This window comes from Cynara cardunculus, assembly GCF_001531365.2.
Source record: "Cynara cardunculus var. scolymus isolate 2C chromosome LG 1, CcrdV1, whole genome shotgun sequence".
Lineage (NCBI taxonomy): Eukaryota > Viridiplantae > Streptophyta > Magnoliopsida > Asterales > Asteraceae > Cynara > Cynara cardunculus.
In genome coordinates, this window is record NC_037528.1 from 19793521 (window position 1) to 19809546 (window position 16026).

Genomic DNA, 16026 nt, shown 5'->3' on the forward strand with positions numbered 1-16026 from the left:
ATATGTGGTTTGGTTTGAAAAAAAAACCTCAAACTGCATAAGTTGTTTGGTTTGCGGTTTTGACTCTAAATCAGACCCCACATCGAAGACTTCTATTTCTAGCGTTCTTYGGTGTTTTTTCTGTGCAACGACATCTTTCACTTTCCAAGACCATATAATCAATTTATACATCTCGAAACAAGCATTAGACTGCACTTGAATAACAAGAGACTTGATTTAATTGAGGTATATGATTCAAAGATTGTGTAATTCAATTGCAAAGGATTACCTCAAGACTAATAGATGTCTATGGTGTTTATATCGATTTTTATTTTGATGCATGTTGTACACRACGATGAGAGTGTTGAATGGTATGATGTCGTAGAACAACATTTTAAAACTTTTGCAAATGGGGTAACATAATGCATGTTTTGACTTATACCTCTCCATGGCCTGGTATAATCATTCAAGCAATCAACTTCTTTTGGTTAATATCATTCGTTAGTGAGAATATTGCTCGCTCTTGCTCTTTCTACTGTGTAGTTGATCATCCAAAATCAGATGAGTTTTCTTCACTCCATCAAGGTAACACTCTAAGGAAAGTTTACTCGGAACCAACTTTACATGATGTTGTCCTGAGGGATATCATGCAACTTTTCATTTACATTTATTCGAATTTTACATCCCGCTGCATTGCGCGGGTACACAACTAGTAAATAAAAATCGAAATGAAATAAAAAAATGTCATTCACCAAAAGTTATTTTGTAGCGGTTGATTCAATATCGGCTGAATTTCGCATTTTCATGTGAACTCCACATGCTCCCGGCCTAAACCCACTCCCCCATGTAATCAACCACACCTCAAGCTACCCCAATCTTTCCCAGATAACAACAATTCCACTCTAAACTTGTATCTCCAGATCAACAATGGCGGTTCATTCTGTCTCGTCATTGCCTCTCTTCCCCTCTCATCCAAAACTGACCAACTCTGTTACCTCCAATTCCTTATATTCAATTCGTTTTCCACAGAAAACAATCATAACTAGGCACATTCGTAGTCAGACCGTCACGGCCACTATGTCGGTTGACGCATACGCTGTCGGCGAGGACTTGCCGGCTGACTACGCGGACTGGCTTCCGAAAGTTGATCCCGGTGATAAGCGAAGAGCCGGAGTGCTTCTTCACCCGACGTCTTTTCCTGGGCCCTACGGCATTGGGGACCTTGGTGATCAGGCTTTCCGTTTCATTGATTGGCTTCATGAAGCTGGTTGCTCACTTTGGCAGGTCTAAATTTTGCTGCATGACTTGTATTTTCAGAATTGAAGTTATTTTGTAGCGGTTGATTTTATAACTAAGATAACAACTTTGACCATGGCTGTAAAACTTGTGACGCCTCTTCTAAACTGATACTGATGTTGAATGCTTCGAGAAGAAATTAATTTATCTAAGTTCAGTTTTAGGACAATGATGTAGGTGTTGGAATTTAAGAAATCCATATGAATTTGAAGTTTATGATACGAGGTTTGGCATCTAAAACTATAATGTAGTTTTGAAGGGTGTGTTTTGTTTTGGTTGTACAATATACCATCCACTTTGCCTAGAGAAATGAAGATAATTTTGTAGAATTGATTCTTGCTGCATGTGATCGAGAGAGTATATATAAAAGTAAATGAAACTGAATTGGAGAAGAAAAGGAAAATAAACCATTTACCAAAAGTACATAACCACGGCAAGAAAAGTTATCACAGGTGTCGTTGAATTGTTTTTAGAATGCAACTCAAAAGTGTTGTATTGTATCTGGCCTTTCTTGAAAAGAGCTAAGTGTCATTTCCTTTAAAATTGATAAATCTTTGCCGTCGTCCTACAAGGGATGCAAGTTTTGCATATGGCGTCCTATGCTCCATGATTCAGAAGGAAGGAGGGTCGAGGGTGATGTAACACATCACATAAGTATGAGGTGGTTAAAATGGAGGGCTGTTACGGGATTGCTGTGTGACAACAAGGTCCTGAAGGGGAAATTCTACAGGGTAGCCATCACCAACTATGTTGTATGTGTGGGAGGGTTGGACGACAAGGAAGGCCCATGAGAGCAAGTTGGAAGTTGTAAAAATGAGGATGTTTAGATGGACGCCTCACCATGTTGGATAGGATACTGAACAAGGTCTTTCAAACAGAGTTCAGGATTGTGCTTATCAAGGGAGGGAATATGAGGTTGTTTGGACACGTTTGCAGGAGATAGATGACAACACCGAGGATAATGATAGAAAGCGTGACACTCGAGGGGGTGAGGAGGGACAGACCGAGTAGGACATGAGATGGGCAGTTGAGGATGGACATGGCGGCTTTAGATTTCAGAAGATATGACCTCTGATATGAGTTTGAGGAGATGCTGGACCATGATAGCAGATCATGTGCAAGACCTGTAGCCAACATGGGCGGGAGGTTATGGAGAGCTATAGGGTGGACAGGGGAGGGTTAGAAAACCGAGAGATAGGTTACTTGCGTCTACGATAGATAGAGGGATGCTAAGTTTTTCACACTTTTCCTACGTTTTACTATACGTACTTGTGTACCTTTTCCTTAACGTCTTCTAGTCTTAGTCTTCTTCAAAAACTATTCATAATTTACCAAATTGGTCTTGCGTTCTTCTCTACTCTTCAAGTTCTTCGAACTTTTTGACAAACATTCTGAAGCACTCTGGTCTTCCCCAAAACCTTTTAGCGAACACTTTTTTGCAAGCTGGAGGCCTTCATGGAAACAACCTCCCTTCCCTCTTGGTAGAGGAGAAGGTTTGTGTACATCCCACCCCTCCAGACCCTACCTCTGAGTGGGATGTAGTATGTACCGTGTTCTTTTGGTTTACACTATAGATCTTTTCATTACTAGACATTTGAATGCTATGTTTATGTTTTACCATTTCTTGGTCTTTTTTCACTGATTATCCAATTGCAGTTGTTCTCTCGAACTATTATGTCACTACAAGAAAATGTTCTGATCTTCCATTCAGACAGAATCTGTTCAGGTATATGTGAGTCTGAACTGTTTCTTTGTGTTTATGCAGGTTCTCCCACTTGTTCCACCAGGTAGGAAGGCAAATGAGGAGGGATCACCATACTCTGGCCAGGTGATAAAGTAAACTTTTAATCATGGAACTTTTATCAAGAAATGATATATCAGCCAGAAACAAGCACATACAAAAATAACAGTGTTAAACGTATGTAATGTAGGGACTGATTGTAACTACTGCATGAAGAGATATGCTAATGGAGCTCTTCCTTTTAAGTAGTTATAAAAAACTATTATTGTTTATTCATTATAAACACTATAACACGGGAATTACCCATCTCTTTTTAAGGGATTTATAAAGGAGGAACTAGAAGGAAATCAAAGAAAAGAAAAGAGAATCAGGGTCACCGAGAAAGAAATTGTTAACGGTCATTATGTCTGATAAAGTACCATGTTTTTCTCTGAGTTACAGGATAGTAAGTAATTTTGATCCTTGATTCTTCATGAAGATTGATTGGATCTAAGATTTTATGAGGATTAATGCCAACTCATATGCCTAAGGAACACGTCCATTGGGAACAGGCTCTGCTAAATCTGGTGCACCAAGCAGGTCATAAATCAGAAGGGAATATTGTTTTGTTTAATGTGACTAAGCTGTTCCTTAATTTCTTATGTTCAAATGAAATGTAAACAGAGACCCTAGTAAACAAGAAGTATATACATAAAGCTAGCTAGAGGATAATGGGCTATGCATGGTTTCAAATAGACAGTTTGCATGACTGCAAATATGGGCTAGGAAGCTTATTTCTGTCCAATTTCTTCAATTTGTCTTTCTCCATTTGTAGCTGCAGATACTTTGAGGGCTCACCTTGAGCTTATCTTTATCTTTTTTCTAATATGCGTTCATAATTATATGGCTGGTCTAAAAACATCAGGTAGTACATTATTAATTTCTCAACTGTACAGGACAATTCTAAGTATCAAATTCCTGGTCTTACTACTATTCCTTGTTTACACATGATCTCAGATTCTCACAGGGGTATACCTGATACTTGATAGAGTTTCATTATGCATCTAAAGTTTAATGACTTTGTTTTTAATAGAATAGTGAAAGATGTTCCCAATGCTCACTTCCAGGATGCAAATTGTGGTAACACGCTTCTTATATCCTTGGATGATCTTGTGAAAGATGGTTTACTGATGAAGGAAGAGCTCCCTGAACCACTGTAAGAATCAATGATTAATGAAGTGAATATAATTGCTATATATTACTGTCAGGAATGTATATTCCTTCATCACTGTAACATTTCTGCAGGGATACAGATCGTGTAAATTACGAAACTGTTGCTGACCTGAAGGATCCTTTGATAGCCAAGGTAAACTAGTAAGAGAAAAACAGTTTGTTACATGTAATTTGGACTTTGCTTGAAGTTCCTGGGTAAAGTTGAACTATAGTAATGGTTGATTCTACATCTGTATCTAAGGTAAAATTAGTGTTCTTGCACAGTTGATCTTCATCTCTAAGGATCTCCATTAGTCTCTTATCCATTCTGTTTATGATGTCAATGCAAATCCTTAGTTTCATAAGTCAATGCACCACAAATCCTTCATTTGTATGACAGAAAATGTGGCCATGAGGACCCTCCCTACAAATATTAATGCAACATACTGTAATGGAGGTGGACCAATTGGTAAGACATGCTTTTATCTGGAGTAGATTGTAGGTAAATCATGATCCCTTTGGGTGTGCTTCATAAGCTCCGATTTTTTTGGCTCATGGGGTTGCACCTTGGACTGGTTAATATTTTTGCCTAGGATCCTTTTCGGAAGCATATATTTGGGGATTTAGTTGGCAAGCATCAAGGACATTAACCCCCCCCCTCTCCCCCCACAAAAAAAAAAGAAGAAAAGAAAAAAAAAACCACACACAAATATATGCTATTTAATATGGCCACTTTGGGTCTAAACAATTGTCCTCTACCGGAACTCTGTATAGCCAAGTGAAATTTGATGTTCAACCTTCATTTCGGCTTAGGCTGCAAAAAGGCTCATTTCAAGTGAGGGGGATCTCAAATGTCAGCTGGAAGAGTTCCGTAAAGATCCTGATGTTGCAAGTAAGATATCCTTGGCGCTCTCTTTCTAACTTACTTTCTTTAAGCTATTCTGTTATTCGATTTTATCAAGGATTAACCTAGTTGTAGCTTGGTTTTGTGTGTCTCCCTTGACATATTTATTCTGCATGTGGTGCTCTTCTGGCCTTTTTTCTCACAGTAGTTCAAGTTACTAAAATAACTTGAAAGTAAACGTTGTATAGTTTTATTTGCAATTGTGGGCACTAAATTACTTTCAAACAAGGGAACACCCACCTCTCCAGGACGAGTTAAAATACTGGTAAAATCAAAATCTCTGAGAACAAAAAGTCAACTATTTCATCAAAGAGTGTTAAGTGTCTTTCTGTTGTGTCGGATTTGGAAAGGGATGTACCTTTGGAATAATGATTTTTTATTGAGCTGAAAATGCGTGAATCTCAGTTTTACACTGCAGAAATATAAACATTGCATGCCTTTAGTTTATTCAAACTAAAAATATCCATTATCTTACTATTAACCAACTTTGTTTTTCAGTTATGACTATTTTAGTTTCTTCTGTATTTCTTCAGTTATGATTGAAGTTATTGGTTTTCATGTAGGTGAGGAGTTCTAGGGATGGCTTATTTCACCTTGTAATTCATAATGCACTTCTGACATGTGATATGTAAAATATGTAAATCATCAATAGATTCATAAGAACTATTTGGTGCATTGTTCTATTTTTATTTCTACTAGTTATCTGAAAGGATCTTTTGTGTTAAATGCATGATCATACTTGTTTGAATTTTGGTTGCAATTGTTACCCAGCACTAATATTAGGAAGTCTTGAATATAATGTGTACGCTTTTTCATATTGTAAATTCTTTATTGTCCCCCTGAGATTGTTAGGAAACTTATGTTTGTGGATTGAAAATGGTACTGGGTTCTTTTGATGATATGATAGGTTGGCTTCAAGATGCAGCGTATTTTGCTGCTATTGATGACTGTTATAATACATATAATTGGTATGATTGGCCCGAACCTTTAAAGAATCGTCATCTTGCTGCATTAGAAGATATTTACCAAAGTAAAAAGGATTTTGTAAGATGTCTGCCCCTTTGACAATTCTTTATCCATGATGATTATACTTCCAGTCTGCATATGTGATTTTATCTAGATCACCTGATTTCTGACCATTTTCGGCTTTCCATACCCAGATCGACATTTTTGTTGCACAGCAGTTCTTATTTCAAAGGCAGTGGAAAAGAGTTTGTCATTATGCTCGGATGAAAGGGGTAAGCATAATGGGAGACATGCCCATCTATGTTGGTTATCACAGTGCAGATGTTTGGGCCAACAAGAAATCCTTTTTGCTTGTGAGTAAATAATATTTGAGGGTGATATGCATTATGTAAGGTGCGCCTTTGATGTTCAGCTTCAGTCTCAGTTTCTAACCATCTACTTGTCTGGCAGAACAGGAAAGGGTTTCCGCTTTTGGTTAGTGGCGTTCCGCCTGATGCATTTAGTGAAACTGGTCAACTCTGGGACAGGTTTATACTTTAGCCGAGTTACCATTGTCTATTAATAGCAGTTGCTCCTTGCAAAAAAATATGTCAGAATGGACTTCTACGAAAATTTAATAAACTGTAATTGCTTAAAAGGGACTCAAAATGCCTGATATACTTTGGTTTTGGCACATAACCGTTCTGCATAAGTGGAGAAGAGTCATTTTTTTTTGCTGTGCACATGCCAAATCCTGAACTAGTAATTGTTAGGCACACAGAAACCTTAATTTTGGAAAGAGGACGGTACCTTTGGCAATTTTAGACAGAAACATTTGCAGGGTATAGAACAATAGAACATGCTACAAAGATCAGTTATTGTAGGGGTAGACTGAAACCTGAGCAGGGCATAAAACACATTTCAGGAGACATTGAAGGGAGGTTTCTCCACTAGGAGCTTGTGTCAATGAAAACTCTTTCACCCACTCAGTGGATGACACATAGGACACTGCATCACAGAGGGCCTACTGTTAGTGTTTTATCTGGATCTCTGAGCCTTATGCTTTCATTTAAACTGATGTCATAGAAGCTTAGTAATGCCAAGTTCAAGTAGAATATCTAATCAACCCTCTATTTACATTTCTCTCAAAGTAATATTGTATGAAATTAATTTTTTCAAGCATAAGAACATAGAACATTTTTGCCTTTTCATCTTCACTACTCATTACTTCATGAGTTCTATACCCAGATTTACTTTTACCAATACTATGTGTTGACTTGCATGCTGGACAACATTCAACTTAGTGACTTGTATGGATATTTATGTGTACTTTATAGTGAATAACATTTTCTTTTACATGTAAGCCCACTGTATGACTGGAAAGCAATGGAAGAAGATCAATTTTCCTGGTGGGTACGTCGGTTACAACGTGCACAGGATCTATTCGATGAGTTCAGGATAGATCACTTCAGGGGATTTTCTGGCTTTTGGGCCGTTCCTTCTGGTAAGTTCTGTATATGATGACAAGAAAATACCAATTTTCTCGAACTGACTTGGGTTAAACTAACATTGAAACCCATAGATATTATAAATCATAAGAGCTAAACACCCCTAGGGATCCATGACATGAATAACATCCTTCCACCCATTCCTTACGATGAGCTGCTTCAGATGTCAGCCTTAGCCTCCCTCTTACTCTTTTAAGGACCTCCTGGGTAAAGTATCCTCTCCTAACTGGTGCATCCAATCTTCATCTGAGATGACCAAACCATTTCAAGCACTGTTGTCTCAACTTCTCCTGAACCAGTTCTGTGCTGACCTTCTTCATCATTGTGTGGCCGCAATGAAGCTCAATATTAGCATTTGTGCTACACTAATCTTGTGTACATACTGGTTGGTTGGTGGCCCCCCCCATTGTGCACTGTGGCTTGTTAATTATAGCAGGTCTTGCATGTTGGTGAATTCTGTATGTAATCATTTGTTCGCTTCTGTCCTGAATCAAGTGTGCACCTTTTGTTCTTCAGGACTTCAAATTAAATGATCAAATCCTAATTTGCACACAAGTTTCCCTCATAACTACAGTGCTACCCCACATACGGTGATTACTGGGCTCTAAAAAGATAAAAGCATCTTTGTTGATAGGTTTAAATTAATTTCATTGGAAAAAAGAGACAACCTAAACGTACTAACTGTGATATGCCTGAAGGCCATTTATTAATGATAGACTTCTGATACGAGAGTATTTCTGGCTGAAAGTTAATTTGTTTATCCCAATGCCATTTTAAAGGGACAAATGATGTGGATTGAAGGAATCGTGTTTCATTTGATCTATGTTATAATACTAAAGTTTTCGCTTGCAGAAGCAAAAATTGCCACTTTGGGTAGATGGAAGGTCAGATCCCTTCTGATATACAAGAGTACTTGAAACTTCTCATATATGCTCTGTAAGTGATTATATTTTTGTTGATAGTAGGTGGGACCTGGAAGTTCTTTATTTAATGCCATCTTTAGAGCTGTTGGGAAGATCAATATCATAGCAGAAGACTTGGTATGCTTTACAAATAGAATTACAGAATACATTCAAATGCTTTCTAAAATTCTCTGTTGCAACCATTTTACTTTCTCGGAGCTGCCTAGATACAATTCTCTCTCTCCTATCTCCTCTTACCCCTCATCTATATCTTAGAGACCAATAGCTCACATGAAGATGATGTAATTAATCAGAGAAACACCCAGTAGAGTGATAAAGTAGTTSAACATTTCCTATTTTTACAACTTTCTTGGAAGCCTTTAATTTATTCATCCACAATACTATGTATTTGTTGTAGGCTATCTTTTAGTTGTCAGAAAGTGTGGAGATTTAAGGACCCTTCACAAATAATGTAGAAGATGGGTTTGTGGGTCAATAATTGAAACAGACAAAAAAGCCCTATCTATCAGAAATGCAACAGAAACTTCTAAGAATCTATCATGAAGTAACTTGGCATTAGAGCTTATATCTGCTTGATCTGTGTTATATCTCAATTTTCCCTTGGTTCTGATCAATGGATGAARTGTCATATAGTACAGTTGTACTGTATCTTCTGTTTTGTTCCACAATCCTGATTTAACTTTAGAAATGATAGAGCTTATCAATGATAGTTATATGACTTTATTCAAATTTGATAACAATAATAACTATAAGTGGTGTTGTGGATAGGAAAGATGAATATGTAAATTCTTTCTGCTTATTATAATTTCGAGAGGAGACATAGATGAAGTCATCATTGAACTTTCAAGGAGTTTTTACTTTTACACGCAGATAAAAGAAATCTATCAATTGCTTGAGTAAACTATCACAACCATATCAATTAGAACACTTATGTTAGATTTCCATCCAATTGCCTCATGGAAATATGAGGTGGTAATATAATGCTTATTTGTAAAACAAGATATATACACAATGGATAACTGAGGTGGTAGTAAATATGTATACTTTAGACGATTCTGAAGGTCTATTCTCATATAGAAATTGTTAAATCTATAAATGGATACTCTATTATCTCTTTCTCTATCTCTGCATGACAGGGAGTTATAACTGAGGATGTAGTCCAGCTTAGGAAATCCATTGGGGCACCTGGAATGGCTGTTCTCCAGTTTGGTATTAGATTGCTTCTTATTGTGTTGATTCTGTTTGAAGCCCAAGGTTAGAACTCTCAGAAACTAATCTCTTCCAATGTTTGTATGAAAAGGTTTTGGAAGTGATTCAGCAAACCCTCATTTGCCTCATAATCATGAGCAAAATCAAGTCGTATATACTGGAACTCATGATAATGACACAGTGAGCTCTCTATCCCCTGGATCGTTATACCACTCGGTGGATTTGTCTTTCTGAGAATAAGTTGCATATAAAAACAAGGAGGTCAAAAGTGGTTGGCAGTTTGTTCAGTTGAACAAACCTTTTGAGCTGGAAATTAGTTGAGCTCTGTAGAATTACATGGGATTTTTTCATTCATGGCATTGTTGTACATCAGGTTGCAATATATTTATGGCAGAGTATAGGCAAAATATAAAAAACAACAAATTCCTAAACTTCAGGGATTCAGTTTCCTAAACTAACTAGATCCTAATATCAAGGGATCAGGAGAATATCGGTTCCCTTAAAAACTCAACTACTCAAGATCAAGATCAGAATAGATTTTTGTAAATCATCACATACCAAAAGTGCATCATATCTTCATAAAATCATATCAAAACAAATGATTTATCACCGGAAAGTTAATGATTACAACACCCAACAGCATCACTCTCCAAACAGTTTGTTGACAATTGCATTTGGTTTGCTATAGATACGCGGTTGGTGGGATGTCCTGCAGCAAGAAGAACAATGCAATGTGAGTATTCCTTTATGCTACAATCTTCTCATTATCTTTGTTAAGAAAATTATGCGTATGGACTCGATGACTCTTGTTTATCTCAGGTGCTTAACTATCTGTCAATTTCTGCGGATGATGATATCTCATGGGCTCTAATCCGAGCTGCCCTCTCTTCAGTAGCCCAAACTTCAATCATACCTATGCAGGATATCCTTGGGCTGGGGAGTTCTGCTAGAATGAATATTCCAGCAACACAGGTAATAAGTTCTGAACTCATTTTTTGCAAAGGAAACCCATCTGTGTTGCCAAGTCTCGTGTTATTGATCATGATTGTTGGGTCACCATGGGATACCTACAACTCTTAGCTCTGAATTTGATAGTCTAGTCTTCGCCATGGCATGTGTACTTGTTGGAATGCGAGAATCCTGATTATTTGGAAACTGATCTCCGAAATATCCGCTTTCCAAATTTCCCTTCCATACTTATTTTTTCCATCTGTGGATTAGGTCATTATTTCTAGCTCTGTTTACAATGTTAATTTCTTTTTTTTTCTTCTATTCTTAAATGTCTGCTTTCTGCTAGGAGTTTTCTGCTATAAAATCTGATGCATATTGTCAGAATAATTTAGTGAGTAGCCAGATATTCATTTTCCAAAAACTTCGTGGTATCAGAGCAGCCTCTATACCACTGATCCTTTCTTTTCCCAATGACAAAATACATATAACTGCTGAATTTTTTTCTGAACCAGTAGAAGACCTCTCACCATAATCTGAAATGGTACCCAGATGATGAAACCATTACCCAGCATTTGTGACGTATTTTCTGAGGTTTAAATTGAAGAAAGTCATGGTGGTAGATGAAACAACCCAGTAGACCAGGACCAGTCTTAGCAACTTGAGACAGCCGGATTATAGACCTAAAAAGGGGAACACGTGGTTGCTAAGGTCTTTATGTCTCTTGTCACCTAGGAATGTAGCGTAAGCTTTCTTATAAAAATGGAAGTAACCTTAGAATCATATATGTACAAATATAATGCAGCACTTGAAATTGAAGTTCATCAATTAACATCCTTGCATAGACAACCTTAAGTTAATGTCTTCAGTTGTTGTATGAGATTCCATCTAGAACCGCGCGATGTCAAACAATGTGAGCCATAAGGAGAATGGTGAACTACTTGTCAAACAGTTCTGTTACTGACAGGTGTAGGCAACACACCGAGTTATTGTTGGTTTCACATGTTATATGCCGATCAAATAATGACCTGCTTAGACTGTAGGTTGGATTTCTACCGAGAGAATGTATATCTCATAAAATATGGCAATGGAACACAATTTTATTGGTTTTATTTTTGTAACATGCTATAGAATAGATCCATGTTTAATAAAATCAGTGAGTATTAAATTGAGGTCAAAATAACCAATCACAAACATCATGAACATGCCAGTTGTCATGAATTCTGAATTTCCAACTGGTTTACTCCATATAAGAAAATGCCACCCTTGGTAGCGAGCACTGCGGCTGATGTTACCATTGTGGTCGGTCAGGTGTCTCAAAGGGCTTCTGGATATTGATTTTTAAGGATATAATATATATATACAGTAAATGCTCATGCACATTCTTCACCTGTGGTGAGGTTTGAACCCTTGACCAGTTGACCTCCTAGGAGACTGGGCTCGATGTTGCTGGTGTTGTGCATGCCGAGATGTCATATGCCTTGGTATTTGTGATTTCTTGCTCAATCGACGAATTTCATTAACACGGAAGCTGGTTTATATGCTTACAGATTGCAGTCTCTCATTCGCTGTAAATACATCAGTGAATATAATGTGTTTTTGTTCTGTTTTCTGTATGGTTGGTTTTTTCGTGTCTACCTTGTAGATCCAAAACTTCTTTTGGTCTTTCTCCTTCATTTATTTGACGAAATTTGCTAGCTTTTCTAGCCGTCCCTGTCTGCCACCTGTATCTTGAACACGTTTTGCAGTTGATAAGATTTTTTTTTTCTGAATACAGTCTGGAAATTGGAGTTGGAGGATACCGAATTCCATGAGCTTTTCGAGCATGGAGCCTGAAGCAAAGAAGCTAAGGGACATGCTTTCCATGTATGGGCGACTATGATTACTTTTCAGGTTTGATATCTGTACCTTGATCCAATAATATTTTTCAAAATATTTCTTCATATGTGCCATTTATCGTTTGCATCCTTGTTGGAGAACTAGCATTCGTGAATCTTATTCTGCTCCGTAGCAGACACTGTAAATGGTCTTAAACGAAAATATGTAATTTTCCGTGGGAGGGATCCAGTGGTCGTAATAATCGTTGCAATCCTATGCATATAGTCTTTAGATAATGAAAACCCTATACATTTTCCCTTACTCAACTTTGTCGGTTCCAGTTCTCTAGGTGCGTTTGGTACGCAGACAGGAAGAGACTTGACGGGGGAGAGTGAGGTAGGTGGGTGAAAGAATTGTAGAAAGTTTTAGGATTTTAATTTGACATGGGTCATTTTACCAAATTTATCAATTTTGTCCCATCCCCTTATTTTCGTTGCAATAATTTTGGTGGGACAGAAAAAAAATGCATTTTTTACCCACTCAGGTCATGTCATTTCCCGGTCTAATCTCGGGCCAAACGTAAGACGATAAGTTTTTGTCCCATCCCGTCCCGCATACCAAACACACATACCATCCATTCCTCACTAGTTTCCTCGTTTTGCTACTACGGCAAGTGTTTTAAGTTTTCAATCTGCTTAGTCACTTGTCATTTTCCTATTTTGTCCCCTATTTCTTTAGCCATTTCATGGTTATGAGCTGTGTGTAGTCGCCATGAGTGTCGTGGACACGGCCTAAGCGGATGATCATTGCTTTTGTCATATCGCTTCTATAAGTAACATCTTAGAACCAATTTATGTGGTCGAAGTCTTTTGGTATTTCTTACTAGTTGGTTGGGTCTAGAATCTTGATCAATTTTGGCCAAGGGTTTTTGGGTTTGGTCTAAACATTTACTTACCTTAGCGGATAAGATTCTAGTCCATGAAAACGACATCCTATGCAGCGATTTACCGGGTAAAACTCTCGATCCTTGCCATTGTCTTACCGGGTAATATTCTTGGTCATTGCCATGTTAATCTGATAAGGTAAGTGACCTGATAAGTGGTTATTGGATAAACATTCAGTAAATGGCCCCTTAGAGACCATTTTTAGCAGCAATTCAATCGTTAAAAACCTATAGGGTGCGTTTGGTTTGCAGGAATGTTTCTGAGGGATTTGGATTTGCAGGAGAGATTTGGATTTGGATTGGATTGGATTTAAAATCCATTCCTGTATTTGGTTTGCAGGATTTGGATTGGATTTGAAATCTATTCCTTTATAAATCATGTTTGGTTTGTAGGATTTGAATTGAGTTTTTTTTTTCTTTTGTAATTATTTTAGTCACCAAATCTCTTTCATTTTCTCAAAACAACCTCTTAACAATCAAACTTTTTCATCCAAAATGCATATTTATTTGTAGAATTCTAATTTGTTGAGGCTGTTATTAAATAATTATTTGTGTAGCTATGACATGAAGTTCTATTGATGCAAAAATTGTAAGTACAAATCGGAACAGAATATGCAGAAATCGAAGTACAAATCGGAACAGAATATGCAGAAATCGAAGTACAAATCGAAACATAAATCGTATTGTGAAGTCGTAATAGAAATCGAAGTAAGTAGAAATCGGAAACAGTAAATCCTACCTGTCTTCGATAAGCAGAAATCGATGAGAATGGAAAAAGGTTCGGCGATGGAGACGACCACCATGGGAGAAAGCGACGGAGATGGAGACGACCACGGTGGGAGAAAGCGACGGAGTAGGAGACGCCCACGGTGCGAGAAAGCGACGGAGAGGGAGACGACCACGGTGGGAGAAAGCGACGGAGCCGGAGACGACCACAGTGTGCTCAATCGACGGAGACGGCGATGGAGGAGGCTGGAGGAGACGGTGAGCGATGAAAATGGAGGAGAAATGGAGACGTGAGCTAGGGCAAGACAAATCCCACGGGAATCGATTTTTAAAAAACCATGTGCTTCCAAAGGATTCTAAAATCCATCGGTCACGGGATTGTAAATGAATCCCAAGATTTTAAATCATACCAATCCTACAAACCAAACACAAGATTGGAATGAATTTTAAATCCAAATCCCTCCAATTTCATTCCATTCCTACAAACCAAACGCACCCTAAAGGGTTTTTTGGCTTGGAAAGACATGCAAAGATGATTGTAAAGTAGAAAAGGCCGTCTTTTTCCCTTTCACGATGTCGAGAAAAGGAGGTGAATTTTTACCAACAAATTTAGAAATCCCAACATAAAGATGCATCATCATCGTCACACAATTTCAAAAGGTTCAAATGAGAACGATATCATTTTACAAGAACATAAGAACATCTAAAACAGACAACCGGTACATGTGATATTGTACGAGGATGGTGTGTGCCAAGAAAAGAATCGTCCTTGTAGCAATTATATGTTACTATGGGTACAAGCATGGACAGATCTACATTGAAGGATAAAGTGACGGTGGCCTTATGGTTCTGTTGTAAAGCGAAAAAATTATGTTTCTTATAATTCATTATTTTAATTTAATAAATATCGTATTAAATTATATCATAATACAACATTTATTAAACTAAAACGATTACATATAGATAAAAATAGGATATTACATTAATCATTGTTTTTCTCTTCCTCAAATTGGATCCGAATCTCTTCAACCAAGTCTTCTTGCAATTGATTGTTGTGAAACCTGTTACGTATTGCATGACTTTGAAGATAATTCTCGTACTCGGGAAGATGATTTCGAGAAACTTGAGGCATAAATATACTAGAATTAGCATCATATTTGAAATCAAATGACAAATATATGTGTCACGTTCATCTTCCACAATCATGTTGTGTATTATTATGCAAGCTCTTAGTAATTCTCTGATTATTTTCTTGAACCACATCCGTGATGACCCTATAATTATAGCAAATCGTGATTGTAATACCCTAGACGTTCTTTTTATATTTTTCCTTGTTGATTTTTGTTCTTTTGCAAATAATTGATGTTTTTGACCAAATATGTAATAAATATGAAAGGTATTTTGAGGGACCGAATTCGTTCTACAAATAAGGTCTCTAAAAATAATTATTAACGATAAATGCTCATATAATCAATTAAGTTTCTGTTAGTAAGTGACAATTTTGTCTATTCCTCCTCCTATCCTTCACTTCCAATTTCAATAACGGATTTGGTCTCTTAAATTACTTTTTATTTTATAACAGATTTAATTCCTTAAAATAATTTTTATTATTACAACAAATTTAGTCTCTTAAAATACCTTTCATTTTTGTTACATGTTTGGTCTCTTACTTAACTTTTGTTTTGAAACTTGGTTATCTCTTTGATCAATAAAATTTTAATGACATAAACATATATCTTTTAAATAAATTATAAGGGATACTCGTATAATGCAGCAAGATAAATCTTAATTTTAATATTTATTTTTTATTATTTGTCTCTATCGATATAATACGATTTTATATGGTTTTGAGAAAGCGATAATATTTTTATTTTTGAATGAAATATAAATTTGAA

General features: G+C 36.9%; 1 protein-coding gene across 4 annotated transcripts; it reads left to right on the forward strand.

Moving 5' to 3' along the window:
* Positions 1-883: 883 nt before the first annotated feature.
* On the forward strand, positions 884-14271 carry LOC112511206 (4-alpha-glucanotransferase, chloroplastic/amyloplastic). Of its 4 annotated transcripts, none has more exons than XM_025116738.1 (17): positions 884-1263; positions 3041-3103; positions 4123-4211; positions 4301-4361; positions 5021-5099; positions 6019-6155; positions 6272-6430; positions 6528-6604; positions 7421-7560; positions 8417-8448; positions 8530-8604; positions 9624-9696; positions 9788-9876; positions 10385-10429; positions 10516-10668; positions 12422-12537; positions 14162-14271. In XM_025116738.1, the coding sequence occupies exons 1-16, from the start codon at positions 907-909 to the stop codon at positions 12524-12526; spliced, it is 1734 nt and encodes a 577-aa protein (XP_024972506.1). In that variant the 5' UTR covers positions 884-906; the 3' UTR covers positions 12527-12537; positions 14162-14271. The 4 variants fall into 4 exon arrangements, with proteins under 4 accessions (XP_024972506.1, XP_024972515.1, XP_024972498.1 ...); XM_025116747.1 differs by lacking the exon at positions 14162-14271 and adding an exon at positions 12804-12838; XM_025116730.1 differs by lacking the exon at positions 14162-14271 and having other exon boundaries at positions 12422-12700.
* The last annotated feature ends 1755 nt before the right edge of the window (positions 14272-16026 follow it).

Bases quoted from the DNA above. Each gene is read 5' to 3' on its own strand.
- LOC112511206 (XM_025116738.1), top strand. From the start codon at position 907: ATGGCGGTTCATTCTGTCTCGTCATTGCCTCTCTTCCCCTCTCATCCA. The intron at 9,697-9,787 runs GTATTAGATTGC...TTGTATGAAAAG, and splicing joins AATGGCTGTTCTCCAGTTTG to GTTTTGGAAGTGATTCAGCA. The intron at 10,669-12,421 runs GTAATAAGTTCT...TTCTGAATACAG, and splicing joins TGAATATTCCAGCAACACAG to TCTGGAAATTGGAGTTGGAG.